The sequence below is a fragment of the Hippocampus comes genome, unplaced genomic scaffold (genome assembly GCF_001891065.2).
Source record: "Hippocampus comes isolate QL1 unplaced genomic scaffold, H_comes_QL1_v1.1 scaffold315, whole genome shotgun sequence".
In the NCBI taxonomy this organism is placed as follows: Eukaryota; Metazoa; Chordata; class Actinopteri; order Syngnathiformes; family Syngnathidae; genus Hippocampus; species Hippocampus comes.
Genome location: NW_017805539.1, coordinates 1,357,297 through 1,376,716, shown reverse-complemented (window position 1 = coordinate 1,376,716; position 19,420 = coordinate 1,357,297). Strand labels below are relative to the sequence as shown.

At 43.2% G+C, this 19,420-nt stretch overlaps 1 protein-coding gene across 7 annotated transcripts in view; it reads right to left on the bottom strand.

Annotated features, from left to right (window-relative positions):
- Positions 1–17,923, bottom strand: part of thsd7ab (thrombospondin, type I, domain containing 7Ab) — a 75,252-nt gene extending 57,329 nt beyond the window's left edge. For 6 of the 7 annotated variants that reach the window (XM_019878777.1, XM_019878778.1, XM_019878781.1 and 3 more), the window contains exon 1: positions 17,450–17,922. In XM_019878777.1, coding sequence (XP_019734336.1) covers positions 17,450–17,573 — 124 coding nt within the window. In that variant the 5' untranslated portion in view covers positions 17,574–17,922. Of the gene's footprint in view, positions 1–17,449 lie in introns of all 7 variants that reach the window. The other variant, XM_019878776.1, reaches the window with a different exon arrangement.
- Positions 17,924–19,420: the final 1,497 nt, after the last annotated feature.

Here is a 19,420-nt window from a genome sequence, read left to right as displayed (position 1 = left end):
GCTTTGCATAAGTTACTTAGGACAAATTTTAAATGGGTAGCTTAGGACTTGACAACTACGCAATGTGACTTGACTCGAGTTGCTTGAAATTTGGTGGCAACTCGACTGTTTTTTTTTTTTTTTTTTGCAAAGTAACTTGAGACTTGCTTATGACTTTCACATACATCACTTCCTCTCACTTCTGATTATTCTCTCAGTTCTGTGGGAACACTGAGTAATACTGCCTCTGCCTCTTCTTCTTGCTACATGCCTTCCACTTGCGCTCAGTGCTACCCAAAAACAACCTCCAAATACACTTAAGATGCACGACTCTAAATTCGGATTTGCCCGGCACTGAAAATACACTTTGAAATCTGCAACATAGTGGGGGCGCAAACACTGATATTAATCCCCGTCTGTCTTGTTTAGTTCCCACAAACCATTCCCTGTGCTTGCTCAGGGTTCGATTTGGGATTTTTTTTTTTTTGGTGTCCTGGCAGGACTCCAGATGTTTAAGCGAGGATTTTCTGCTTCTGTGTGTGTGTGTGTGTGTGTGTGTGTGTGTGTGTGTGTGTGTGTGTGTGTGTGTGTGTGTATGTGTGTGTCTATGAAATCTAGGTCAGTCCTGGTGTCGTAGCCTGCTGGTGAACCCTGCAATCACACCGCTGTGGTCAATGAAAGATGGCATGCGGAACGCAGCAATGCCATGGACCGTCCGTGTCCTCATCTCGTCTTGTACAATAAGAACAACAGAGACCACCATGCAAGTGACCAGCCCTCATTTGGAAACTACTTAAGAGGAGTGATCCAACCTCCTTTTAGTCGAACATATCAATTGCGCCTTAGTACAACAAATACCTGTTGAATCATTATTCTTCCAATGAATGAATAGCCTTTACAACATTTTTCAAGTGTCTGAATCTTGGTGAAATTTAACCCTGCCCCAAACTCAGTCAAGCCCCCCGGAAAGAGTTAGCTTCCAACATCACTTTCACCTATCAGCATTAAATAAAATGAAAAAAAGTCCTCAGGATTCATGCATGAAATGTGACAGAAAGTCAACCATTTTGGGTCAATTCCAGGGTTTTGATACTGAGGCAAACTCTTACTTGGGAATTCAACCAAATGAGCTCCAATCGGAAGTGAGTGTCTGAAACAAATAGGTGACACAAATTTGCAATGCATTTTTTGTTGTTGGTTTTTTTGGTTTTTTTTGCCTATGCCAGATGCCAAATCTAAGGCCCGGGGACCATATCCAGCCCACAACATCCCTTTATGTGGTCAGCTAAAGCAAATCAATTGCGTCGACTTCTTGATTCTTGCTGTTATCGAACCAAAAACTGCAAATTGTCACTGAATTTCGAAAGTTACTCAATTGGTCGATCAGAGTCTGCCAGTGAATATTTTCACCCATCCAGGTCATTTCATTCTCAGCACATGGAATCAATAAAAACGGGTGTGTTGTCATTTTCTTGGTTGGTTTGTCACTCGATTGGACAAATGGCTGTTTTTTGGAGTCAGTTATGCAGTCATTCAGTCTGTCAGTTAATAAGTTAGTGAGCTCGTTTGTTATCAAGTTATTTAACTGGTCAATTAGTCAGTCAACCAGTCGAACTGAAACCGTGAAAACTATAATAAGGAAAGCACCTTCTTACTTGTACATTCATTGTTGCTCAAAATGTGAACGTGTTTGCATTAAATCACTGCATGATGCTGGAGCTGGATGCTCCTTTCTCGCATTTCTGACAGGTGGTCTAATCAACTGTACATTTGACAGGCCGGCCATGGGCCTTTATGCTATGCGTTGCTATACCAGAAGTGCCCGCAGTGAAGGTTGGCGTCAATATAAAGCATGTGCCACATTTAATTTCTGCGAGCCGAGCTGTTTACTACACTGGTGTGTTTACTCTTTGTTTGCCAACAAGCGTAAGGCGCTAGCTAAAGAGCGCGGCGATGGGACAACATCATACAGCATTCAGCAGGGTGCCGAGTATCAGGCCTGTTTGGGTGGAGGAAGGGCGCAGCAACAAGGCCTGGCGGCGGCAACGGCAAACGGGGAGGTCACACGCGCCATGATGAATTACACTCCACGTTGTCGACATTGTTGTCATCTTGTGTGCTGCTTTTCCATTAATGAGTCCTCTCGAGGGTGAAAGGGGTTCTGCTCAATTCTACTTTGCGCTGTATGTGAGTCTACAAATGACAATGCTAGCATAATTTATGGTTGCGCTCATGTTGCATCAGTGGCAGGAGAAGTACTACGCGAAACTACAATACCATCATCAAACGCTTGATTCATTCCTCAAGTTACAGTCACGGGTCAGGCAATTACAAAGTAGTATGTTGGTTAGCTTGTCAGTCAGAATGTCAGTTAGGTAGTTAGCTAATCAGTCAATCTTGACAGTCAGGAAGTTCGTTGGTCAGTTAGCCATTCACTTAGCAAGTCAGGTCGTCAGGGATTCATGATTGTCAGTCAGTCAGTCAGTCAGTCAGTCAAGTTCATCAATACGTCCATTGAGCTTGTTAGTTAGCCATTTAATCAATCATATTGTCACGTTGCGTACTAGGCAGAAAGAGAGAACTGCTTCGTACGCAACGGAGCGAACAAGAATAGGTGGATCCCCGAAATAGCAGGCACTGACAAGGTCTTGTCTAAACAAATAATATTTATTACAAACGAAAAAATACCGTCTTAAAGGACAACAGAAAACGCTGGTCAAAACGAGAACCAGGTAAATAATGTTAAGTGAGAAAAGAAAGCGCTTGCAAAAAACGGCAAGGAAAAGATCAGACAATTTACGCGGAGAACTATGTGTTAAAGATAATCCCACTGGGATGACGAAGTAGCAGCGAAACAGCAATAGAGTACGAAATACAAAATACAAATGCGAGCATGGGCAATAGCAATGGCACGGCAAGCAATACTCCGGCAATGAGTTGACAGCCGGAGCGCCAAGATAAAGCAGATGAAATCACAAACAAATGCGCAACAGGTGTGCAGGTGGCAGAGTGAGTGCCTGCCACCTGCTGTCGAATACGGAACATGACACATATAGTAGCTAGTTAACAAGCTAGCTGATTGGTTGGATGTTTGTTGAGTCAGCAAGTGGAGATAATTATCGAGTAACTCAACATTTATTTCAAGCATTTTTATTCAACGAGACAACAAATGGCGAAAAATATAAAATAATGTGAGCTACTAAAAATGGATGCCTCAGGAACAATGAATACACCTTAAAACCTAAAAACAAACCCCAATAATTTTTAAGTTATGGTCCGACACGCCATGAGCATCATTGGTACCTGCAAATGTACATGATCAAAAGATGACATGATTGATTGGTGCCGGCTAGTTATTTGCAAACTTCTGTTGTCAAAATAACTTAATGTTCGGACAGTTACGCCAAGTCATGGCTGCCCTTCAGCTACGCGTTTGGCTGCATGTTTGGTCATTGTTAGTATTACGTTCTGTTTACTGCTTCTTTTTCTATTTATTGGCGTATTCTGTTTACTTCAACTTGAAAACCAACATTAGAAGGAAAAGCTGATTGGCTCCAGTTGCACACCTTTCTGCTGTGTCTGACAGAATCAATATTCTCAGAGCTCCCAACTGGTCACCTAATATTATGATTTCTAATCATAAAATCACCCAGCTATAGGGGGATGTGGGTAGGGGGTTGTCTCGGTGCGACCTCGTACGAAATGAGCCGCAGTCCAATACCAGTGATTGGGGAGCACTGACCTACAGGAGTGGAGCATAATACGATCATCATGATTTCTCTATCAAATGAGTCAGTGAGACAGGCGTCTTTCGAGTTGCTCTGCTTTGGTGTAGTACAGCCCTTTATGTAATGAGGTAATGCCATTTAAAATAGACCACATCAAAACAAGGTAAAAATATAGCTGATAACAAAGAATTACAATAAATGATACCAGAAACAGTCTCTGTTCCAAGGTGACCCAAGCAAGAAGCCAAGGTGTGACCAATATAGGCTAAACCACGTGAAAAGCTGCCCAGCTATCGACGCGATCTTTCAGCTAAATGCCAACTTTCTCTCAGTGGATAACACATGCACCCTCTTACGCGTGTGCATGTGTGCGTGTGTGTGCGTTTGCGCGCGTACACTTAAGTTCAAGCTAAGTGCTTTTTCCCGGGATAGAAACGTGAGTACAGCAGCCTCACTACAAAGGAGGACATAGCACCTAATGGATAAACATCTGAATAAATAGTGAAACAAAGGATGATGAATGAACTGCCAGATGCCATCCGAGATGGTATTTTGTTTGTAGCAGCTACTGTAGCTTCGCCAGCTACCGATGACCCATCAGCATAATGCAAAGCAATCTTGGAGAAAGCTTGTAAAATGGAGCATTTGGTGCGACTATCTGGGCATGCTATGTTCTAGCCGAGTTAGTCAGACAATCAGACATTCGGGAAACTGGTTACTCAGTCAGTCAGATGGTCACTTAGCTGGTTGATCAGTTAGTCACTCAGTTAGTCATGTAGCTGGTTGTTCATTTAGTCATTCAGACAGTCAGTTAGCTGTTGGTCAGTTAATCAGCCAGACGGGCACTTAGCTAGTCAGTCCGAATGATAGTTGGTCAGTTTGTTCGTCAGACAGTTCATTAGCTGGTCAGTCAAACAACTGGAAGTAGCCAGCTGTGGAGACCATAGGTATTATCTAGAGTAAGCCTTGGCTGGTTGCTGATGCGCATATAGCCCGCATCATGGTTATGTTTGCTCCAAGTTCATTCAAACTCACTGAATTCTTTTGCGATTTTGAGTCAGAATGTGTTGTTACAAGCATCGGCCATACAGCTTTGATATAATCGACATGTGGAATTGGTTCTTTAACATAGAGACCATTGCGGGACTCCCTGTTCAACGTTGCTGCCACTTAGAGTGAAGGCTCAATGGAGAGATGGACGCCAACGGTCGCCGACTTGAAATGTATGCGTTTGGCTTCCATTTTCAAAATGATCGTCAGCTCCCGTAGCATTTCAAAATGTTTTGCGCATCTTGCCAAATTGTTGCGCTCTTTCACATTGGATTTGGTGGTGTGCCATGAGATGTTTCTTCCCAACTAAGTTTCTTAATGGTCACATGATGGCTTCTTGCAGCCAGACAATGACAGCTGACACCAGGCTACCGTGCCGTGGACGTCAGTATTTACAGAAGCAGATCGCGGGGTCGCCACGTTGCTCCCGCCACAGCCATCTGGCAGCATGGTTTTAATCCAAGGCCTTGTCACTGCTGATTAGCCTGCCGCTCCTTCACTGTCACAATATTGCTCCAAACAGAGGTGCTAAAACTACTGACATCTGCAGGCTACTTATGTAGAAGTACAGACCTCTTGAATGTACTTAAGTACAAAAGTAGAAAATATTTTTCTTGTCAATTTATGTCAGAAAAGTACCACGAGCATAGCAGGGCTGAGTGTTGATCAGAAATCAGGACAGAGGATTTTATATTACAAGTAGGACATAAATAATTGAAAAAAAAAAAAACAGTTCAAGGCAGTGTAAATGAAGTGTGAATACCACAAATACATACTCTGTATTGTTCAAGTAAAATGTATTACAAATATATATATATATATATATATACATATATATATATATATATATATATATATATAAAAATTACAATGCATGGTAAAAATCCCTATTGCGCAAGCGTTTGTAGGTCCAACTTAAAAACAAAACAAAAAAACCTGATGTGGTAGGAAAAATCCTTTTTTTTTTTAATCTACATCAAAAATATATTTAAGGAGTAGGAACACAAAAAGCCACCTTTGATTAAAATTTACCTTTGACCAGTATGTCATGACAAGTGCGAGATTGTGTTATTTTTCTTAAAAAAACAAACAAAAAAAAAAAACCCAAAACACACGAACATCTTCCTGTCCACTTCTAATTCATACCACGATATAAACAACAATAACAACAACAGAGTATAAAATACAAAAAAAAAAAAAAAGTGGTTATTTCCCACCACTGCCTTCAACGTTGGTGACTCGTTTCCTATTGCATTGATACTCGATGCTGAGCCTTCTCTCTTTTCCTCCCAGCAAATCCTCTCCACCTCATCTGCCAACATGCTACGGCGTCCTTTCCGTCATCTCTTTCTCTTCATATTGTTCCAACGAGCAGCTTTAAATGAGGCACATGATGTCATTATTATCGTCTGATCTAAAACTGGATGAATCACCAACGAGTTTGCTGCCGAGGCGGCCCGTTTTATGTCTCCTCCGTATGTCATAAATACTCGTTACTTGTGGTGATTGTGAGGCGAGACGCTACAAGTGCGATTTCTATCAAGTAGCCTAGTGTCGCTGAATGCACATTTTAGCATTTCATTTCCAGGTTCTGCCATAACCGGTAATGGCAGACATCCTGTGAGTTTTTGTGTGTGGCTTCTTGAGACTTTTATCGGTCTATTCATAATAGAAATCTCGACCAAATTTCACCCTCAAAGCTGTAAAGGGCTTTGAGGGTGAATAAAAAAACAATCCCAATTTGTAACTTGTTGGGAAACAAACAAAATCTCGAGAACAAGTTTGTCTTTTGAGGACACCTGAAAATTTACCCTAACACGTGCTTCACGCTAAAAGATTCATGCATATTTTGGTTTCTCGAAACATTGACACGCATCTGCAGTACTTGATCATGCGCCGTGATTTTATGTTAAACGCTAATTAGGCATTAGTGTGCAGCTTGAGAGAAATGATCGCTGCGGTTTTGTTGGGCTAATCATAGCTCGTTCGTGGCTTGGCTATTCTACAGGCAATAAGAAGAAAAAGCAAAGAAGGGAGCGAGGTGGGGGCGGGGGGGAGTCAATGCTCTTTCACAGAACGTGGCCATCAATTTAGGCATTGGCAAACACTGTCACTAACAATTAACCAAAGCAAACACGCTGTCACTTTCACTCTGAGAGCACCTGGCACTTTCTGGGTCACTTTTAATGAGGCCCACAAAGAACAGCTCACAGCTCAACCACGCTTTATGCGGTTAACCGTACATGTGTGAGGTGTTGTGATAAGCGGCATATTCATTCTGGTAGGTACACATTAAATGTCTGCGGTAAGGCCACGAGGTCCTTGACATTGACAGATTGTGACGGATGCCTTGACTTAGCCGTGAAATTACTTCAGGGTCGGGAAGCGGTGATAGCGGGGAGAGCTATTTAAAAAGGAACCTTGGGCATACTCATTCAGACTGTTACGATAGCACTTGTCTGCATCATTGATTTCCTAAAGAGAAAAAAAATCCACAATGATGTTATGAAATGTTTTGTTTTATAATTATTATATTATGTTATTGTTCTTCCTACTTTGAGAACAAAGAGATTTTAGCTGGTATACATTACAGTGGTCCCTCTACTTCCGAACGTCTCTTCATACGAAATGTTCAGGTTGTGAAACGTCTAACAGGAAAATACTGCCTCTTGTGCAAAAGAAATTTCAAGATACGAAAGGTAAAAATACAACATGGGCTGCGAGTCGCCGGTCCGAGTTTGCTAAACGCAACATTCTTATAGCTGCTCTGCCATTGGCTATTACTGAGCATCATCCTGGCATTCCATTGGCTAAGAGGGACCTCTTGTTTGTGTCTATGGGTGGAGATAAGATATGTATCTATGCAGCGTCCTAGTCATTCGCCCCTCGGGCGATGAGACGTTCCGATAGTTTGACATAAATGTGAAAAGTGAAAAGAAAAGTGTTCATAAGTCCGGCGATCGCCCACTATGCTGCTTTTTGCCTTGGACATTTTCAAAGGATTGTTAAAAGCTGACAAAAGCAAACGTCCTTGGATCAGTTCTTTACAAAACGCCAGGCAAAAAACACTTCTGAGAGAGAACATGGACAAAAGATGACGAGGACGCAGTTAAAAGTTAAATGACCATCATTTTTATTCTTGACTCTATTCTTTGTTTTTTGCATTCTACACAACTCACATTTATTGCGCAATATCTTAATTGTAACATGTATTTGTTACATATACAACATTTATGTCAGAATGTTTTTTTGGGGGGGGGGGGATTTGGGCATTTACATGGAAAATGCGTCTCTACTAACAAAATTTTCGAGTTCAGAAATTTCTTCCAGAAGAATTAATTTCGTAAGTAGAGGTACCACTGTACATTATAATTTTACTGTGGACATGATTTTACTCTAGGTTCAAAAGAAGAAATTATGATGGTTGCGCTTTACGATAAAATGAGATTCTAACTAGCAGATGTCCTCTGTGTTTTCAGCCATGACATCTTGACACTTTTCTGTGAGTCTACACATGGTAGACCTGCTCACCGAATATCACGTTGCTTTGGTAAAACGGCTCAAGGGCTGAATTTTATACCATTCCCTCGTGCACCACAGTTGACTTCCCGTTTGTGTTTTTTGGTGAATCATCAAAATATTGCTTTTGTGCTGCGCCCGCACGCAATGAGAAAAGCGAACATTATTCAGAATCTGACAACGTCCATCAGACTTGTGTCCAGGGAGTTGATCTGTCTATGGAGGGCTCCCGAAAATGGCTACATGACCACAAAATGGATGCTTCAAACCAAAATGTTTTCAGCTATGCTCTTCTTAAGACTTTTTTTTGTGGGTTTCATCATGATAGACGTGTTCACCACATTTCATGTTGCTATGTTAACCCTTTCAAGGACGGCGGTTACTACAGTGGACAGCTCATCATGTTATCAGGTTACAGGGTGCATGAGAAGGTTAAGGTGACTTTGAGGGATGAATTTTCAAATATTCCCAACGGCACTACGGGTACATTTTCACCAGGACAAAACAGAGCTGGAAACCCTTCAAAGTGCCCAGTCATTTGTCCAGCAAAGCATCTGAGTAATCCAGCATTACAGTGCGATCTTCAATCACCCAAGCAATGCTGGTTACATAAGAGCCAATACACGAATGTCATGTTTTCATCTACTTCCAAGCGTAATAGCCTTAATACTGCCTGACTACATCAAATCACTCTGTTTACATGTCTGTTAGGGAATTACATACCAAGTAGAGACTTTCCCTGACTATTGAGTTTGGCTGTACATTTTAGATTTGCAGCACAACTGCCCTATGATAACACAAACATACAACTGATTGACAGGAGGGGGAGAGATGAAAGATTAAGGACAACGCTGACGGGCGGCAGGATATTTATGCCTGAGCCTTGGCGGCATTAATGGAAAAAAAAAAGAAAAAATCAGGAGGCAGCAAAACGCTCTCTCCAGGTAAATGTCACGGGAGCTTCCTCCTGGGAAGAATGGGCAAGTTTGAATGACGCTTAAGTGCTCGCAATATGGCCGCTGGATTTGTTTGTCCTTTGACCTGCAGACGAGTTTTGGCGAAATACCGCGGGGATGAGACCTTTGCGAGACTCCCTGCCCACAAAACTCCGAGGGTGGAGTTAGAGCAGGAAATGATGCGGTTTCCCCAATTCAGCCTGCAGCGTTACCTGGAGATTCTGGGACTGGAAATACGGCAAAGAGCCTTTGGGCATGCAAATAAGCTTCTTCTTTTGTAGATTTTGCACGACATTCGAAGTACAAATGAATTTTAAAAATCACTTTGCACGCAAAATGTACTTTGAAGACACAAAAATCTTGAAATTCTGATTAGGTTGAGTTAAATTTTGGAGTCTTGAATGCTTCAAGTCACATGGGGGAATTAACAACTCCATAAACTAATGCAAAAAAAAACATTTCTCGACATGACATGTTGAGACGGCGTACACATTACATGAGTGCAATTCGCCAAGACTTGAGACTTACTTGAGACGCGCACATGTGACTTGATCCCAGAGGTTATTTGTTGTTATTGGTCTTCTCGCTTTAAGATGATACGACACTGCAGGCAAGACTGCATTCATGAGGTGACTTGACTTGCGCAAGACAAAATGACTTGGGCACTGACTGCAGACTTAAGGTAAGACTCGAGCCTTACTTGCGACTGACATCAGTGACTTGATCCCACCTATGCCTTCACCAGCAAAAATTGAGCCTTGTCGCCGCCTTGGCATTCGTGACTAGCATTCGCATCAACAGCAGCAGCAGTCAAGCGGAAATGAAGCAGTATTAAAGTGGAAAAATTAGCTCGCGCCGACTTCTGCTGTTCCGCGTCACCGCGGCCCTAATGGTTTTCCGACAGAGCCATGCCATGACAGTGCACTCCATTTAAAAAAATCTTTCCACGTCTGGGCCAGATTGATCTGTTTGGTGGCATAAGTGACGCCTCTGCGCATTTGCTAAACGCTCCCATCCATCCCCAAGCCGAGCGCGATGCCAAAGAGTGGTTTTGTTCTAAATGGTGCAGCTTACACTAAACCTGGCTATTACTGATACAGCAAACTCGCCGGGCTTAGAGATTATACTTCATCCAAAAAACTTTATTTAGAGTGAGATAAGAGGATTCCCCCCGCCGCCTCTGCCTTACTTCATCCATATTGCAACAGCAGCAGAACATATTTTTTTTTTCCCCCCGATAGGCCACTGTGTCACCGAGCCATGCTACGCGCATTTCTGAATGCACGCATTTATGAATCTCAACCTTGTCCTGAAATACACTCATGAGGGTGAGCAGTGGTTTGTTTGCACGAGACACAACCGCCCCCTTAAAACAGGCTAATTTCAGAATGAAGCGACACCTCAACCATTGTTTGTCATACGGGTCAAGTTATGGATCTGAATATCTAATTATTATTGTAGAAGTAATTTAGTTGAGTGTCAGGTATGATTTGGATAGCTGTGAGGCCATCCACATTTGACATCTTGGGCTTTGTCGCTTTTGCGAGCATATCATTCCCTGGCCAGTGGCTCGCCAATTGACACAGGAGCACGACTGCAAAATTGCCACCTGGCAAAATGCTTCCCAGAGTCAAAGTCCACCAGTACCAACTTCAGGTTTGTAAGCATAATCTTAAGCAATCCTGGGACCTCGGGTATTGTATTTCATGCCATATCACGTGGAAATGTGTGCTGTGATGACAATAAAACACCCTGAATCCTTGAATAATCTTCCTCTTCAAGACCTTGAATAATCTTAAATTGGGACGGGAAAAGCAATATCACTGCCCGAAGAGTCGAGCGTTAATGTACTGTATGCTGCTTTCCACTCAGTGACTCAAGTCTTCCGGGTGAAGGTCCCACGGAACCTTTAGTAGCGAGTCACGACAATTCATTAGCCTGTCGTTCTACTCCTACTAATGAATGGAAATAAAAACACAGGCGTAAAAACGGTTTAAATAAAAGCCCTAGGCTCACTGTAAACCACCAAATCCCAAAGAAGGCATCTTAATTCTTATGCGTGGCCTAAATTTGTTGCTAAGGATCTCATTTTTGTTAGACCTCAGGTACTATGCTAATGAGGGTCACCAAGAGTCGAACATAAACTGGTATTCCCAACAGGGGCATGGAGCCGCGCTCCTGTTTTTGTCTCCTCCGGGCGGGAAAGAGATTCCTGCTGGAATGTTTAATGTAGCAGGCCGAGACGCCGCATGGATACTGTCTGTTTATTTTCTAATAGCTCGCAGCTGCTGTATTTCAGCGGGGCGGCTGCTGTGGCTAAACAGAGATGACAGTTTTTATTTCAAAACTTAGTGAGGTTGCTGATGAAGTTATTTGAGTTGACACTAATGTGTGCTTGTCTAAAATAACAATTCCAAATCCCCGATACCAAGTTTCAAAATACTGCAGAATAAAATATAATTTTGGGAGTAGGAAGCATTAGCATAACACGCTAGCCCCCAGCGAAACTCACATTCCAGCCAAAATCAAAGGTGTGTGTGTGTGTGTGTGTGTGTGTGTGTGTGTGTGTGTGTGTTTATTTTTTTTCTCACGACACATTTTTTTTGAAAGTCATCATTGGGATTTTGTGGTGAAAAAATCCAGCAATGTGGAAATGAAGCAGTGAGAAGTGATGAATGTGCCCTTTGAAAAATGAAATGCTACATACTTGAGCACCAAAAATATTCAATTTTTTTCTTACGAAAGTCGAGTAGCTTAATGTGAAACGCCATAGACAAGCTCATGAGACTTGAGAGGTGACAGCGTTTACGTATCAACTTTCAATAGGTACAGCATAAGTTCACACATTAGAAGCAGCAACCCATACAAACTTCTTCTTCTTAATCACATCGTATCATTTCCAGTAGACAGCAGTGCCGTCCGGTATATTTTGGTTCTACACTAAAGGAACAAATCCGTTATATAGTGGAAGTGTGTATGATGATCCGCGATATATTTGTATTCACAACCTAAGCTGCCTCTCCATCAAATTCCGAGATGTCACCCTTCAGTGGTGATTGCGGAGGCAGCCGCGAACGACCCACAGAGCGTAGATGACAACCTTTGTTGCCGCCGCGCCAGGGGAAGGCAGGCGGGCTAACATCGGGCCTGTCGGGGAACTGCCACATCGCTCTGTACGACCCCAAACGCACCCCTATAACGTTCACATTTCAAAGTCCCGGTTTCACATAATTCATTTTGCATTTGCCAATTTTGCTTAGAATGAACGAAGTTTGATCCATCCAATGTTTCTTTTTTTTTTTTCTTTCCCCGCCTCCAGTAAACTCTCCATTAAACCAAATGAAATGGTTATTTTTTGTTCTAGTCAAAGGATCAATCCCTTATTATGAATTTTGATGTTCAGCTCCTGTTTGGAGAACAGCAAGTTAAAAAAAAAAAACTAAAAAAAAAAACAAAAACATTTTGCATGTGCAATTGTGTATTTAAAAGTTCCGAGAAGGTCAAATGAAGTTCACCTGTAAAGGTCATTTTAGGTTCATCCTTAAGTTTTACCCCAAAGCCCGATCATTTCCTGACTAGTGCAGCATACAGTTCAAAGAGTATCTGCCCTGCACGCAAGAAGAATAGTCGTCTCTCTTGCTGCCGACTCAGCTGCCTTAATGAGCCCTTGACGGTCAGCTGATGAGCGAGTCCTACAGTAGATCTTAGTTTTCATGACAAAGATTTCTATAATTTTTCCCCCTTGCAGTTTGCTCAAATATTGTCAAAACTGCAAAGGCAATTTCTGAGGTTGGCTCTGAGACACCTCAGCCAGATATTGCACCTGTAATTGCAAGCATGGGAAGGTCTTGGCAGCTCGCGCCTACGGCGAGCGTAATGAAGTGCACACCAGACACTAGGGAGGGAGTATATGTCATGTCATGTGAGCATGTATGTGCCTCTGCGGGCGAAACCATGAGTTCCCAGAATGAATACCACAACATTTGATGACTTGATGGTGATGGTACGAATAAGCAGGTGCGGTCCCATGTTTGATTGGGGATGCCACGAGAAGTTCCCCTGACAGCAGACAAAAAGGAAAGCAGGTTGAAATCGCTGCACTGTGGCTACCGTCATCAACAGTTGTTTCTATTTAGCCTACATTAGCTGCCATCGGAAAAAAAAAAAATGCCTTACAATACTTTACCTCTCCGTTTTATGATACCTGCCTTCAATTGGACAAATTCCACAGTAGGAGTTTCTCAAAGTACACAAGCCATGGAAGTCACCACAAAAAATAGGAAATAAATAAATAAGCAATAAAGATTTCCTGTTTTAATTTCAGTCACGGATCCTTCGGATTTGTTCGTGCATCCTGTTATGATAGACAGGTCCACCCAGTATGGTCTCAATTTGGTCATACTGGTGTTGGGGGTAATTTTTTCACACTTTGGGAGAATTCTCAAATTTGCCCAAAATCGCTTACTTGTGACTTTCCTGTGCATTATGGAATGATAGCAATGTCCACCAAATTTCATGTCAGTTTGTGATATTGGTGTTTGGGGCTATTTATGTATTTTTCTTCACTTTCCAGAAGTTTTGAATCCCCTGAAAATGTTTGAACCAAAATAGCTGACTTCCTGTTCAATTTCAGGCATGGATACTTGAGACTTTTTCGAGCATACTGATTGATATGATAGACATGGAGAACCAAATTTTGTGTTGATCAGTGAAACTGGTGTTCAGTGCTATTGTTTTTTTCTCACTTTCAGAGACTCCTCAAATTTGCCCATAATGGCTGCTTCAAACAAGCATAAAATATAAAGACAATGTATAAAACGGAAAAACAATAGATATTAAAAAAAAAAAAGTAATAATTTACTCGGTGGCATCTTAAGGTGCATCACATTGTTGCTTTCGCATGTTGCTTCTAACTGACAAACTGGTAGAAGAACTGCACTTCTTACCTTCGCATCCGTGCTTGGCAGAGGTAAGGACTGCGCTCTAGTATTATGGAAAAAAAAGAATAGAACTGGAAATGGAAGGTGGTGTCTCAAAGGGGCCAGTAAAGTGTGTCATGCCTTTATTGCCTTCATCATAGGTTGTGTTAGCCTCGGATCTCTCACTTTCATTCATCTTATCTGTTATCCTCAGCACTACCTTCAGTGATTTTGTCTCTCAGTAGAGAGCTCAGAGCACAAAACTGCTCTGAGCCGCCTCACCTTCCAAAAAAAGAGATATTTCCGCACAAGCAAATAAAAAGCGAGGCGGGGAGGTAAGGCAAGGAAAGACACGGCCTATTCCCCACAGTTTTCGAGACAGGCCCCGCATTTGAGCTCCAGACTCATCAATATGCAAAACATCAGCATATCGCTTGCCACAAGAATATTCCCTCCTCAGCGCACAATTGTACACAAACACCATCACACTTTGTCGATGATGTGCATGGCGGAATGGGGGAAAAAAAAAAAACAACAACCCAAAACAAACATAATCGCATTTTGATTTAAAGAATAAAGAAAAACACGTTAGGGATTCATTCAAAGCCCTAAAATGTGCGAATCGGCCGAGGGGAAAAAACTCCGGGCTCGCAATCAATGCGATATGTTACACTGAGCCCGACTAAACTCCCAGTGGCTGGATTACATTTCAAAGCACGGAGCCCTCCCGGAGCTTTTCCACCCATTGAAAAAGCAAAAGGTGGCGTGGCGTGGGAGCTGGAAAAGCGCTTTCCGTAAATCTTTTGGACGGTCTCAGGAAGAAGCCGTTACATTCCAGTGAACATTTTACCGGTTACAGTCCACTCGCATTGTGGCCAGAGTGGGGCACTGACCACTAAGTCAGTGCGTGGAATTAAATGCGACGTTTTTATGAATCGACACATTTAGTTGACGTTAGTTAGTTAGCTACTTGGTTGGTTGCTTCGTTCACATTTTAACTGCTCCTTCATTTTTTTTTTCTTCACTTCACGTCGTTGTATATCAAGCCAACTTATAACTTACAACCCTTTCATCCACCCTGTAACCTGATAACATGATAAGCTGTCTCCTTTCGTCACCGCTGTCCCTGAAAGGGTTAAATTTAGGCTCGGAAGTCAAAGCAAAAAAAAAATCAAACAAGCGATGACTGATAATTGGAAAAGCTCCGAAATCACGGGATCAGTTTCATGGCATTTTGATTTGAATCATTCAAACACATCAGGGATTCACTCAAAGCCTTAAATTGTGTGAATGTAATACAAAGACTCCGGGCTCGCAATCAATGCGATACATTACGCTGAGGCCAACTAGACTCCCACTGGCTGGACTGGATTACATTTCAAAGCACGCAGCCCTCCCGGAGCGTTTCCACCCATTGAGAAGCAGGAGAAAGGTGGCGTGGCGTGGGAGCCAGGGCGTAATCGTGGCCGACCGAACAGCGGGGCGGATGTAGGTTAAGTTGCTCTCTCTCCGCTGACTGCATGCCGCTCCCCTTCCTCAAGTCCGCTCCCTTTCCTGGCTTGGTAAATCCTCGCTGCTTTAATCTCCTTAGCGAGCTACATCCTCTTTAAAGATGCAAGAAGAGGTGGCGAGCTGCGTCAAATGACGAGGTGGGCAAGCACCACAAGGCACGACAGGCATGGAGTCGGCAATTGAGGGGGCAAAGTTTGACAGGCAAACGATGACATGGTTTGAATGCAAACTAGGAAATGGCGAAACCGCATTTATCGCAGGGCATACGTTCCTGAACCACCCACGACTGATGTCTATCCGCAATATAGTAAGAGTCCATACATTTTTTTTTTAAATTTATATAGGGTTCTTTAATGACTGTTCTCACTCTCGCTGATAAGAAATGGGAAAGGATCATATGACATCACTTTGGGAAGATGAGAAGACTCTCACTCGCACAGTGTTTCAAATGAAGGTAAAGTGAGACATTTAAACGCGCATCTATTTCAACACCAACATTTTCAACCAAAGCATATCATTGTGCCCAAGTCCACTAGCTTAATGCAAACGTACAGTAGGTTGGGAAAGCGAGGCGAACAGAAATAAACATCGCTGTTACTTCAACCCACCGGCAAAAGGTACAAACAGAGCCTACAACAAAAGAGAAATAATTGTTGTAGATTTAAACAACAACAAAAAACCAATTTTGTGTAACGACCGTCTGCTAGCTCAAAAAAAAAAAAAAAAAAAAACACAACGAAATGCCATAGATGGGCGAACAGAAATTGGTACATTAACGCACACATACACACAGGGTAGCTGTTAATTGCGCTACATCGCTTCCATCGTAGAGCTCAGTTCTGCAATCCCTGTGTAGCCACATTAACGACATTCCCGGGTAGCCTTGTTAAATTTGAAGTAATGCACCAGATGTCATGGGTAAATCCAGCTTGAAAAAAATCCGTGTGTAGCCACGGAGATGAAAATCCCCTTGTAGCCACGTTCGGCAATGGCATTCCCTGTGTAGCCACCTTGACGAATGCGCTTGATTCTCACACTTTAAAGTTGAACGAAACACAATCGGCGCGTAGCGATGTGAACAAAGAATAATCCAATGGCATCTCCCTTGGAGCAATGTCAATGAACAATATTCCATGTGTAGCCATGTTAATTAATGCACATGATCTCACACGTTCAACTCCAACCTGTGTGGCCATGCTAATTGGCATTCCTTGTAAAGTCACCTAATGCACATGATCCTGCACATAAAAGTTAAACTAACGACAAGCCCTATGTAGCCACGTTCAGCAATGGCATTCTCAAGGTAGCCAAGTTAACAAATGAATCTCACACTTAAAAGTTGAAACTAACAATACCCTATGTAGCTCTTAGCCCCTTCATTAGCCCCACGTTAAGCAAGGACAATCCATGTGTGATCTCACACGTAAAAGTCGAACAACAATCCTTGTGTAGCCACGTCAACCAATTACATTCTCCGTAACAAGAAATACTCAACACCACGTGACCTTGTGTCAAATCCATCAAAAACTGCCCTCTCTCCTCCTCCTCCTCCCTTCCCGTTCTGGAATAATGCCTGAATGGCATCACCTGAAAGGAGCGTAATCCAGTGCAACACGGATCACAGCGAGTTGTTATCGGGGTCATCTTCCCTGTCCGGGTTTGATTTCATTCAAGTTGTTTTGAAGGCAAACAGAGCGACTGTCTTGATTTGATTTGACACCCGTGACCCACCGACACCTACAAATGACATACTCGCAGATCAACAAGACATCGGGTTCAGCTCTACCTGTTTCCCAGAAGTAGACGGACTTCCCGCCGTCATCCGTCTGCGCGAGATCCCGCCGGAAAACGCAGCCCAGGAGAAGCAGCAGTGGCACCAGGAGGTGCCAGCTGCCCCTCCGCCGCCCCATAGTCCGGGAGTCCCAAGAAAAAAAAAAAAAAAAAAAAGAAGTAAATCCACTCAGCTTGGGGGGAGGTCAGCTGAGGAAAAAAAACAAAACGGTAGTCCTAAAAAGAGCCAAGATGATGTAGAGAGCGGGTCACTTTGAGGCAGGATGAGTAGAAGGACATCCACATGGAGAGGAGTGATGGAAGGATGGAGGGAGGAAGAGGAGGAGGAGGAGGAGTTGGTGGCGGTCAGCGGGAGAGTTGCTGTCGGAGGCTCCAGAGAGGCTCCTCCATGGTGTCCTCCCTCCTGCGCTGTCGTCTCCTCTGCTGGCGGAGAGGCGACAGTGGGCGAGGATCTGCAGTGTGCTGCCTCGCTCTACCTCTCTCACTCACTCACCTCGCTCGCTCATTTGCTCTTTCCGCTGCCTTATCCCCACCCCACCCCCTCCTCCCCACCATTCTCATTACCTGTCTTGTCCCCCTCTCACTCTCCTATTATTGAGGCCCGACTACACCAAAATTGGCTCTGTTGCGCACCGCGGATTTTTATTTTAAATTCAGCCCCTGAAGCTGGTTTCGCTTAAGAACATGAGATTTGGGTAGGCATGAGTATCAGTTAATGAGTAGGCCTACGAAAAGTCTTGGAAGCTATAGCCTGAAAAGACACAGGAAGTCTGCAGTTTTGGTTCGAATGGTTTTGATTTTATGGTCATTTCTGGACCCTTCAATGACAAAATTTCCAAAGGATTTTGTTCAAATGTCGCCGAATTTGAAAAATTCAGATGACTTGGCAGCTTGGCAAAATCCTCTGTTGCCCAAATCAAACCAAAGCCTGTTTACTTTAGTGACATCAAATTTGTTAGGCATGCCCACATTGAGGAGACCCACAAAAAATTCCAAGACGCCATGCCAGAAAAGACACTGGTTTGAATATTTAAGGCTCAAAAGCGGGTGGCCCGGTGGTCCAGTGGTTAGCACGTTGACCTCACAGTGCAGAGGTCGTGGGTTCAATCCCGGCTCCAGCCTTCCTGCGTTGAGTTTGCATGTTCTCCCCAGACCTGCGTGGGTTTTCTACGGATACTCCGGTTTCCTCCCACATTCCAAAAACATGCGTGGCAGGCTGATTGAACACTCCAAATTGTCCCTCGTGTGAGTGTGAGCGCGGATGGTTGTTCGCCTCTGTGTGCCCTGCGATTGGCTGGCAACCGGTTCAGCGTGTCCCTGCCTAATGCCCGAAGATGGCTGGGATAGACTCTGGCACCCCCCCGCGACCCTTGTGAGGATAAAGCGGTTCAGAAAATGGATGGATGGATGTTCAAAAGCTCAATTTTCCAGCGGATTCTGTTTGTAGCATATATGATATTTGCTCCATGTAAAGCACTTTGTATACAGCGATGGTTGTTTTAAAGTGCTCTATAAATACAGTTGAGTTGAGTAAATTGAAATCACATATACTAGACCGATGGACGACACTCAATTGTGAGAAATTAAGAGTTTTGGTTTGTCATTTTCTCAGAGCGAAGAATGGCAGAAAGGTTTAAATAACTGGCCATAAAAAAAAAAAAAAATTAAATTATAACACAGCAACTCTAAAATTCACCCCCAAAGATAGTTTCTCTTTGCAACATGGTACAGTATGTGGTAGCATTGTTAATCATGAGTAGATTCCCCCCTGCCCCCTCACCGAAACCAAAAGAGCAGCCATCTTGGGTAAAGGTTTGCTTCCAACTCGGTATATTGATACCATTGCCTGGCACGTTCAGCTCATATTTCGATCTGGGCATGAGAAAGGATGGCCCCCTCTCCGACCTTCTTCTACTCGCTCTATGCTCATGCTGTTTGGGGGAACTTGTGGGCAGTGGGGTTGGCT